At 44.9% G+C, this 11,108-nt stretch overlaps 1 protein-coding gene across 1 annotated transcript in view; it reads left to right on the top strand.

Annotated features, from left to right (window-relative positions):
* Positions 1 to 11,108, top strand: part of Slc44a5 (solute carrier family 44 member 5) — a 235,009-nt gene that overhangs the window by 216,946 nt on the left and 6,955 nt on the right. The window contains exons 14-23 of the mRNA XM_005357466.3: positions 483 to 582; positions 2,673 to 2,765; positions 3,482 to 3,569; positions 4,113 to 4,375; positions 4,835 to 4,929; positions 6,886 to 6,989; positions 8,152 to 8,225; positions 9,191 to 9,261; positions 9,379 to 9,467; positions 10,684 to 10,768. Coding sequence (XP_005357523.1) covers positions 483 to 582; positions 2,673 to 2,765; positions 3,482 to 3,569; positions 4,113 to 4,375; positions 4,835 to 4,929; positions 6,886 to 6,989; positions 8,152 to 8,225; positions 9,191 to 9,261; positions 9,379 to 9,467; positions 10,684 to 10,768 — 1,062 coding nt within the window. The remainder of the gene's footprint in view (positions 1 to 482; positions 583 to 2,672; positions 2,766 to 3,481; positions 3,570 to 4,112; positions 4,376 to 4,834; positions 4,930 to 6,885; positions 6,990 to 8,151; positions 8,226 to 9,190; positions 9,262 to 9,378; positions 9,468 to 10,683; positions 10,769 to 11,108) is intronic.

The raw sequence follows: 11,108 nt of genomic DNA, 5'->3' as shown, positions 1-11,108 counted from the left end.
AAAACAGGACCATACAGTGGGGACATCTTGAGTGCTGTGTGTGTAAAACAGGACCATACAGTGGGGACATCTTGAGTGCTGTGTGTGTAAAACAGGACCATACAGTGGGGACATCTTGAGTCCTATGCTGTTCTTACTCTCTGGGGAGTTTCCTAGCTACAAGGAAAGGGGAAAAGCCCAGATGCCTTTCTTCCTCCCTGAGGTGGGTGAGCCAGGACCACTTCCTTCTAGTAGAAACCTCCTCACTTGCTCCATTTTTTTCCTTAGCTGCTAGCCAAATCTGCTTCAAAACTTCTTGAGGCCAAGCAGTCTTGTTATATTCCCCCACCCCCAATTCTAACACACGCCTTTCTTACAACAGTTTCAGAAAATGCCAGAAAGCCCTTAGCAGAAATGGTTTGCTAAGCCCATTCCTAGGTTTGCAGAATAAGCTTGCTTCTGGTGCTGACTTGCACTGCAGACTGCCGTCTTTTCTTGTTCAGTGATCGTCTTGTCCGTCATCGAGGCTGTCCTCATCATCGTGCTGATCTTCCTCAGGAGCCGAATCCGAGTAGCCATCGTCATGCTGAAGGAAGGAAGCAAGTAAGGTGCTCAGCCAGTGCTCAGGGCAGGTGTCGGGCTGGGGTGGGTGGGGGAGGGGCTCAGCCAGTGCTCAGGGCAGGTGTTGGGCTGGGGTGGGGGAGGGGCTCAGCCAGTGTTCATGGCAGGTGTTGGGCTGGGGTGGGGGCCCTTGTGCTGCACAGCAAACCTTCAGCAAATGGACCATCTTCCCTGCGGTACCCACACCACCAGGACTTTTTAAGGAAGAAATTAAAGAACATTAAGAACGTGTTTAGTTCAGATGTTTCCACTTACTGGCGTCAAGGTCACCTCCAACAAGTCCTTTCCGTCTCTCATTCCACAGTGCAAACTAAGAATCTATGTAGCCTGTGCACAGACACATGTGAACATGTACATGCTAGGAGAATGTCAGTCATGAAGTACAGATGGGGTTGGCGGTACCATGTGTCCCATTATCCCATGGTGGCACGTGTGTTAATGTCACCGAGTGAGAGAATTTGCAGAAGTCCTAATCACTGTGATCCCATGATATCAATTGTGTGCTGTGCAGTGTGTGTGCATGATACGCCTTCCTCGTGGACAAAGTGCTGGTTCCTGAGTGCCTGACTATACATTCTGTATGAGAAACACATAATTCAGGCACACTTCATACCCAGGGCAACTCTCATTTTTAAAATGTTACAAAATAAACCATCTTTCATAAGATTCAATAATATCTATAGTCTCCAGACTGTTCCAAATGGTCACTTGAGAAAGTCTGTGCAGTCAGGTTTTGAATGAGGAAGAGGGAAAACTCCCCCAGGAAGCCACAGACCCTCTGCTTACAACAGTGGAAACAAAGTTGTTAACCACCCAGGGCAGAATTATTTTTAATTGTCTTTAAGGACTATTTTAACAAAATTGCCATATTATTATAATCATAGTGCCACCCGAAGCCAGTGGTTTAACAGCTAACAAGCTGCTGGTTAAACTCTCTCCCTTACAATAAAGGAGGCCCTGTCATTATCCCCTGAAACTACTGATTTTCTGGGTGTATTTTTTAAATGGTACGTTATCGTGTAGTTCACTATAACCCAACGCACATCTAACAACCTTCAGTGTGTAGGTGAGTGTGTGGAGTGAGCATGTGTGGTGCGTGTGTGTGCAAGTGTGTGGTGTGTACGTGAGTGTGTGCCATGTTGAAGGGCCAGCATCACCGTGACAGGTTGATAGATTGTCAAAGGGGAAGTAAGGGCCGGAATAAATGGATCAGAGTTCAGAGTAAACTTTGAATTAACAGCTTAAATTCTGAGGGTGCAGGAAGGGAAGGCAGCAGAGCTCTGGTGTGAGACAGGACAGGGAGGGGCGTGTGTGCAGGTGCATTTGATGCAGGGAGATTTCCTTGGCAATACAGAATAGGAATGTGTTCAATCTGGAGACAGACTGGAGCAACTTCTTAAAAGCTGCTAGTGACAATCTAGCTGGGAACATTTGGCAAACCGTCATGTGGTGAAATGTTCTAGAAGGAAAACCCGCTGAAGGGGTTCCTGTGTTGTGGGGGTGATAACACAATCATCTCTTCCCCAGGAAGTGGTGGGTGTGAGATCCCAGAGGGCAGATGAGGAAGGCCTGTCTGACTCTCCGTAGGATGGCATGAACTGCATCATAGTTCCCTGCATGGTGCCTGCAGCAAAGGCCAGCGTAGCGTGGAACACAGCGCAGAGGTTTCTGAATCAGGAGAGGAATCTCACACTGTAACAGAAGGCCTGAAGGTCTTCTCTCACTTTAGGAAGCTAAGAGTCTAAACAGGAAGACGTCACAGGGCTATGGTCATCACAGCAGGGAAGGGGACTGGAAGTCTTGTGAGGAGCTTACTTACCTCAGCACTGGGGAACACCCCTCTTTAAAATGTGTGAATGCATGTCAAAGCCAGCTCAGGACTTGCTACGACCACCGCTGAAGAAAATAAGAAAATTATCAGTGACCATTAGCACTGTTTCAGAAATCCAGTCTAAGGCTTGCATCTAGTTCTTTACACACAAACATTTGGGTATTGAGAGCGTGCAGGGTATTCAGAGCGTGCAGATCCGATCCAGATTCCTGCTGAACATCAACTGTTGGCTTCATTTCAGGGCCATCGGCTACATCCCCAGCACGCTGATGTACCCGATTTTAACTTTCATCTTGCTGTCCATCTGCATCTCCTACTGGGCGGTGACAGCCGTGTATCCTTTGGCCGCTGACCTCCGCTGTTACCTTTTTAAGTTGATGTGTAAAATAATAGTTTTCATCATGACACACACACATATATGTATGTGTGTATGTATATATATGATTGATATGTATGTGTGTGTAAATAATAGATTTCATCATGACACACATATATATACATATATGTATATGTGTATGTAGATATATGATTGATATGTGTGTGTGTGTGTGTGTGTGTGTGTGTGATTGCCCTTTGCTCATAAGTGCCTTCCCACTTCCCTTCCCCGACCCTCCTCCCCTCTCTCCATAATGGATTTCTTTATCTCTGGAGTCCACCTTGCTGCTCAAGACCAGACCTCACATCCAGGGTTTTTCATTCCTGTGAAGACAAGGAACAACTAAAGAAGTAACTGGATTAGGTTCCAAACCTAAAAATTTGTCGATCAAATTTAATTTCCCCCTAAAGAAGTCACAGATATGTGTTCTGTTCTAATGCTTATTCTTGGCAATAACTAAGCAGTGTCCTCCATCTCTCACTGGTTTGTCAGGGCCCTGTCAGTGCAACTGGCCCATGATGCACTAGTATCAGCCTCCTGGGAAGATGATCGGTACCACATGGGAAGAAAAGGCCTTTAAAGCGCATTCCTCCACAGTCTGCCGATTATGGTTTTCTTATCTGTTTATCTTTAATTTAACAGTAAATAGTTTATCCTTAATCAAGGTTGTTCAGTTTCTTGGCTACATCAGGAGTACCAATATTCAAAGTTATGGTCCCAGAGGGGAAATGTATCTATGAAGATGAAACTTGTGACCCAGATGTGAGTAAAAGAATTCTGCTATCGCACATCATGAAACAGATGCAGGGGAACTTGGTACAGAAAGAAAGGGAGGGGTCGTCAGGAAAGCATTGGATGTAGCAGGTGGAACAGAGCTCACTTTTCTGCAGTAAATCCAGGAAGCTGCTGTGGCAATGAAAGCGCAAATAGCACGTGAAAGTACAGTAGGGAGAGAGGTGGTGCATATGGATTGAAATCAGCCCTTCCAGAACTCATTAAAGAATTCCATCAGTTAATATACCAGAGAAGTAGGGAGAGAGGTGGTGCATATGGATTGAAATCAGCCCTTCCAGAACTCATTAAAGAATTCCATCAGTTAATATACCAGAGAAGTAGGGAGAGAGGTGGTGCATATGGATTGAAATCAGCCTTTCCAGAACTCATTAAAGAATTCCATCAGTTAATATATCAGAGAAGTAGCAACCAAAAGTAATGAAAAGAGGACAGAATACCCAGTTGGGGAGCCACAAGGAAAGATAAGACCCACATTTAATGCCATGTTCTCGTATCTTCTTCTGAGCACAGATTTTCCCTGAAACTAACATTCCCAAAGTTTGCCCCGGGGCATCCTGCAACTTCGCTTCCTACAGTGGAAATAATGAGTATCACAATTACATCATGACCTTCCAGATGTACAACCTCTTTGCCTTCCTCTGGCTTATAAACTTTGTCATTGCGTTGGGTCAGTGCACCCTCGCGGGGGCCTTTGCTTCATACTACTGGGCCATGAGGAAACCCCAGGACATCCCGAAATACCCGCTCTTCATTGCCTTCGGACGAGCGGTGCGGTAAGCTCAGCACTGAACTCCACGCTCCTTTCTTCAGCTACAGTTTGTGCTCTGGTGTTTGCTTGGCGAGTGAATTCAAGTGGAAAGGCGCTAATGAGCTGAAAATACAACTGGAGATTGGTAGATGCTCTAGCTACACGGCTTTGCAATCCCGTGTCCCGTCAATGTCCTAAATCCCATGGGTTACCAGAGACGATAGGGCATACAGTTGGACACCAAAAGAATTATCTTGTGGCCCCATTGATCAGGCCAAGACCCCTTCTAGGAGAGCATATTATGGGTTATAAAGACAAGATGCATAATTGCTTTCAAACTTTCTGTGGAAAGCTCTATCAGTTTGAATAAGAGATTACAAGAAGCCCTGCTTTTCTCCCTCCCTTTTATCCATGGAACTGTTTGAGAGGCACCTGTGTATACAGAACAACCCTTCATTTTATGCCCTGTTTTGTCTTCACCTAGATACCACACGGGGTCCCTGGCCTTCGGATCATTGATCCTCGCATCAGTCCAGATGTTCAAAGTGATCTTAGAGTACCTGGACAGGCGGCTGAAAAGTAAGCTCGCAGAAGTGATCATAGACTTCCCTGCTAAGAGTGGGGTGGGGTGGGGTGCAGGTGACGTGGTAACTGTTGAGTGTGGTGGGGTGGGATGGGGTGCAGGTGACCCAGTGACTGTTGTGTAGGGTGTACTGCAGGTGACGTGGTGACATTGTGGATCAGGGTGGCGAGGATAGATGTGGTAGAGATTTGAATATTTTGAAACACAGTCCAACAGGACTTTTTAAGTATGGGGTACCAAGATGAGGGATGTGAGTGGAGGGGAAGGCAGAGTGTCTGGGGTCCTCAAGGTTGATCTTGTGGGGTCCAAGAGAAGCAAATTTCAAAGAGGAATTGAAGAATTCTGTCTTAACATATTACTGTGGAGGAACATGTAAGATGTCACAGGGGCAGCTCCATATCTGCCAGGCTTAAGACACTGTGAGCCCTGACAACACTCTTCATACACAGTACACGCAGTCTGCACACGCAGTCTGCTCACACCGTGTCTTCATACACAGTACACGCAGTCTGCACACACCGGTTCTGCTCACACCGTGTCTCCATACACAGTACACGCAGTCTGCACACACAGGTTCTGCTCACACTGCATCATAAAAAATAATGAAGTGGGAAAAAAAGTTGGAGCTCTTATTTCCTGATTTTAGATAAAATGATAGCATTAAAGCAGGATGGTTTGGCAATCAAGTGGACATATAGACCTGGAATAACATGAGAATCCCACGCATAAATTCTCACATTTAAAACTGTTTGATAGGGAAAGACTAGTCAGTCTAAAAGTGATAGAGACGTGGGAGCGCCCACATGTGAGTACATAAAGCTGGACCCATATTTACAGTAAATACAAAATTAACCCAATACACAGCAAAGATCTAAACACAAGGGATAGTGCTGTAATACTTTTCGAAAAGAAGAATCTTTATGTCATTGGATTTGATGGCCATTTCTTGATTTCACACCAAAAACACAAGGCAAGAGAAAGCAAATTGGACTTCATGAAATTTAGAAACACTTGTGCATGAAAGGAACGGCAGCGTAAAGAGACAACCTTCACAGTGGAGGAAAATCGTTGCAAATAACATGCCAGGTGGTTAAAGGACTTGTCTCCAGAACACACGCAGAACTCCTGTCACTCGATAGCAAGCAGTGAAAGTCCAAAGGTGGCCCAAGGAGTTGAGAAGACCTCCCCTGTAGAACAGAACGCCCAGCTCAGACCGTAAGGACACGGAGTCATTATACAGGACCTACAGACCAAGCCACATCCTGATGCCACCACACACCCATCAGGATGGCTGTCAGAGCAACCACAACAAACCGGCCGTGAATAGAGTGCGGGATAGAGAAGCTGGACCCTTTCATACAAATGTGTCACGGTACAGCCACCATGGAAACAGCTACAAAATGTAAAATGCTAAAAACATAATTTCATAGAAACCCAGAAAACAACTCCCACATTGCTCCCCAGTATCCGTGATAAGTATCTACCACAGCCAAAGGATGTGACCCACTCACGTGTCCGCTAATAACAGGGTAAGGAGTGCATTCCACTTCCGGTGCAATGTTAGTGCACAGAAGGGAATAAAGGGGTCGATTTTGAAGGCACTGTGCTAAGTGAGAGCAGCCAGATAAAAAAGAACCCTCTTTGTATCATCCTACTTAGAATTCCTAGGAGAAGCAGCCCTCTGCCAGCAAGTAAAATATGAGGAGAACGGAGAAGGATGGCTTTTGATTGGCCATTGATATCTATTTGATTTAACAAGAATTTCTGAAAATGTCTAGTGAGATTATTTTATGACACTGTAAAGGTGCTAAAGCCACTGAATTATATACCAAAGAATGGCTGAAATGTCAACTTGGAATACATCACAGTAAAAAGTTGCGCCCTGTTTCCAATGTCCTCCTTTTGGGTCTGAAGGCTGAGGGTCGCTAACAGACTCATACACCCCTTCACAGAGGCGCAGAACAGCGTTTCCAAGTTCCTCCAGTGCTGCCTGCGGTGCTGTTTCTGGTGTTTGGAAAAGATGGTGAAGTTTTTAAACAGAAATGCCTATATCATGGTAAGTAGGCCACTGCTTGTTTATGGTGCCCTTGCTTTGCCCAGCTGACCTCATGTCTACCCTACTGCCTGGAGAGCATTCTGGTATCTTGTGATTGACTTTATTACTGGGATAAGTGTGATTCCACGCCTGAATCAGGGCTACACTTTTCCTGAGATGTTACTACCTTTGATAGCTCATTTAAGGGGAAATGCTTGTGTTGAAATTTTCAAAGTGTGCTAGAGGCCCAGAGAGATAGCTCTGAGGGTAAAGGTGCTGGCTGCCAATCCTGACGAGGCCAAGCTAGCCCTAGGTTCCACAGGGTGGAAGGAGAGAATCTAATCCTGCAATGACTTCTACAGGCAAGCTGTCGAGTGAGCATACACATATACGCACTCGCACAAATGCACACATAAATGTAATTAGACTTTAAAATGATAAACAAAAATGAAAGTGTGGTAGATTGAAATGGCCCTGTATGTCTAAAAATTATGTAAAAGGGAGCTGTTGCCCCTGGGTCCTTCCAAAGAGAAACCACCTTTCTAATAGAGGGATTTACGTAAGTTTAGGGAAGGGATTAATTGTTTTACGAACTTTGTGTTAAAGAAGAGTGAGCAGTGGTAAGGCTTAGGCAAATCTCTAACTCATTTCCTGTGAGAATATGCAAGCCCCTATGGAAGTGAGTTTACACAGTAGACTCAGGAAACACAACTCCCTCAAAATGTGGAAACTGCACTATTTTACCATGTTTGCTTATTATCACAGTGTGGTGGGAACTGGGGCTGGGTTCATATGGTCGTGGATGGAGATGCAATTAATTTACCCACAGTGAGAGATAGTACTGAGCCTTTTAATCGGCAAATTCTCATAGTAGATAGAAGGTATTGGCTTTCCTTAGGAGTAATTTATTTTGATGACAATATTCAGTCCATTTAATAACTACTACAGTCAAATGTTTCAAAGATAGATTCCCTCATCTGAGACTTGAGGAAAAGGCCTGCCCCTACATACAACACTTGGCAAGTCTGTTAGTGGGGTCAAGGACAGAGAGCTCCTAGGCATCCTACTAACCTAAATGTTGGAAAGAAGTCAGGGTTGTTAGTGTGGAAGATGGCAGTGAGCTGGACTGTCCTGGGTGGTGTTTGTTTATGCCACTAACAAGAGTGTCAATCATCTTCTTCAGATCGCATTATATGGCAAAAATTTCTGTGAGTCAACAAAAGATGCTTTCTATCTGCTCATGAGAAACATTTTGAAGTAAGTAATCAGGCTGAGGATGACCATAGACAATCTGGTGAGACTTGACATTCTTCGCTTGTAGTTACCCAGGGTGTTGCTGGCCTTAGCAGCCATGGATGTTACCCTTAAGTTTGGTAGATTTTAGTCAACAGTTCTCTTCATCCACCTAGGTGGCTACATATTTAATTTTTATTGTCCTTTCTGCTCAAGAAGTTCTCCAGGTGGCTTACGTTAGCATCTCCTTGGTGCCCATTTTCTCCTCTCAAAATTGTTGAGAAATGGGTGTGCAGAGTCGGAGAATAAATTTACCATACTCAGGATCCAGGGTGCCTTCGCTACTCCCACCAGATGACAGTAAAGACCACTACCCAAGTTCTTTGATCAAGTTAACAAGCTTTATGTTCTATCAGACAGGGCTATCTCCTAAATGGGGTTTAAGAAAATAGCATCAAACACAAGAGAAGGTGGGGTTTATATAGTTTTAAAAAACTGCAAGACTAGGGTTTTTCAAGGGTTGGAGAATTTCCAGAGGAATTTTGGTTACGTAGGAACTTGGCTGAACATTTCAAAGTTATCTGGCAGAACATCTTATCAGGGTGTTGGGAGCATGTTCAATTCCAGAAACAGGTTAAAAGCAAAATCAACTTGAATTTTGCAGCAAACAGAAATGGACTTGTTCTGACCTTACAACAAAATGGCTTCCATCTGTAAGATGGAGTCAAGCTGCTCCATCATCTTAGGGAGTAGAGAGAGAATCAGACACCTTCATTGCTCATCATCCCACAGGGACATCATTCCAGTGTCCTCGTCTGTGAGTCTCGTTAGAAATAAGAACCTCAGGCCTGGCTCCCATGCTCCTGTCTTGCATTTAACAATTGCCAAATAAATTTCACCAAATACACAGGAGAGTGAACCTGTGACTCTTTACCTGGTGTAGATTTCAAACACTGAGTTATACTTTCTTGTTTCCCCTCGATGCTCAGAGTCGCAGTTACAGATGAAGTCACACACTTTGTATTACTCCTGGGGAAAATTCTAGTGACTGGGATTGTAGGTGAGTAGTGATAACAACATGGATTCAAAACTGTAAGGAGTTTGGAGACTCCTGTGCCACAAAAATACCGATAGCCTTTCTCAGTGTATGATATCCATGTCCTGCTTTTTCATGTAGGTATCCTGGCCTTCCTACTCTTCACAGAGAGGCTGGAAAGGATTGTAGAAGGGCCAACAACTTTAAATTACTACTGGGTACCTTTCCTGGTAAGAACTGGTGACTTAGTCACTTGGGGATACTGTAACAAAGCAATATAGGTTGAGTGACTTCACCAATAGAAAGCCATTCCTCCCAGTTTGAAAGGCTTGGAGGTGGCAGCTGGGAAAGAGGTTGATTCTTCACATCACATGCTGGAGAGAAAGGTGGCAGACCCAGTCTCTTTGTAGAGGGGCACAATCCCCATATAAAGGTATTCCCACTGTGACCTCAGTGTTTCTCATAGCTCTTCCCATAGCCTTTCTCTTCAGTTCTACCACATTGAGGATTGTAGTTTTAATGTAAGATACAGGGAACAGTTCAGTCTATAGAAGTTTAGCATCAGTGAGTAAGAGATGGAAGCATAAGAAAAGCAAAAGGAGACAGAAACAGCAAAGACAGCAAGTATTACCGGCCTTAATCTGTGTCACTTGTCTCCTGCTTCTGATGTCTGGTTCCTTGGAAAGGACTGCTCTGTTGATAGGGTGCACACAGAAGGTTTGCTGGGTACTCTTCCATGAGCTACATTCATAAGGAAGTAAAGAGGACTAGGCAGAGCAAGAGAAGCCAGCCCGTAATACACTTACTGCTGTATCCCCCAGATACAGTGACAGGACCTTCTGGAAAAGAAGCTGGTCTTGTGAATCATGCCGGCAGTGTTAGCCAGGAGCTGATCCCCCATATGGGGCTCTAACTTGGATGAAGCGGTTCCCTGAAGGGAGTGGATGTCTATGCAGTGAAGCATCTGAATCTTCTCTGCAGCCAACATTCCCAGTCACTGAGGATGAGTGGATGGACAACTTGGCCGAGAGCCGAGTGGAGTCCTGCTAGACCCAGCACAATGAGCTAGCTCTCCTAATCTGTATGACATAAATGCTTCTCCCTGAGGTCAGGGAAGAGGCACAGAGAGGCTGAGTAACTTGAAGACCTAGGTAGCATATGCTCTTAACCTCTAGACTCTCCTGCCTTGATGTGGGAACTCAAAACTGAGATTCTTTGGGTAGGCACTAGGAATATCAGTGGACATGTGAACAAGGACATGTCTTTGTAATCTCAGGACAGCATGTACCATAAAGCCAAAGGTGTCTATATTGCAGATGTTCCCAACACGGAGTATGCCAATGTTTGCTTATCCTGCCTTCCATTTGCATTTGTGTTATTATTGTTCTGAGTGAAGTCAGTATGAACAAAGTCCAATGTGCTGGACCTCTTTCTGTCTGTTCACAGACTCTGGTGGTGGGATCTTACCTGATTGCTCATGGGTGCTTCAGCGTCTACTCAATGTGTGTTGAGACCATTTTCGTCTGCTTCTGTGAGTATCCACCGTGTACATTTGTCCTGTGGAAAACAAAAAGATGAGAAGGTGAAAACTCGGTTGCCACCTGGCTTGGTGACTTGCTTTACCTAGCCTCAAATGCAAAGCAGCATTTATTTGGGAGGAGATTATTACTTGTATATGCTTGTTAGTTCTGTTGTGGGGGATGAGAGAAATAGAGAGAAGAAGGGGGGGGTGAGAGAAGTATGCATGATGATGATGGTGGTGGGGTGATGTGGTAGAGGTGGTGAAGGTGGTGATGGGGGTGATCGTGGTGATAGTGGTGGTGGTGGTGGTGGTGGTGATGGGGGTGGTGGTGGAGGTGGTGATGGGGGTG

The sequence above is a fragment of the Microtus ochrogaster genome, chromosome 21 (genome assembly GCF_000317375.1).
Source record: "Microtus ochrogaster isolate Prairie Vole_2 chromosome 21, MicOch1.0, whole genome shotgun sequence".
NCBI classification, from domain to species: domain Eukaryota; kingdom Metazoa; phylum Chordata; class Mammalia; order Rodentia; family Cricetidae; genus Microtus; species Microtus ochrogaster.
The sequence above is the reverse complement of the archived record's forward strand: the minus strand, read 5'-3'. Positions and strand labels throughout refer to the sequence as shown.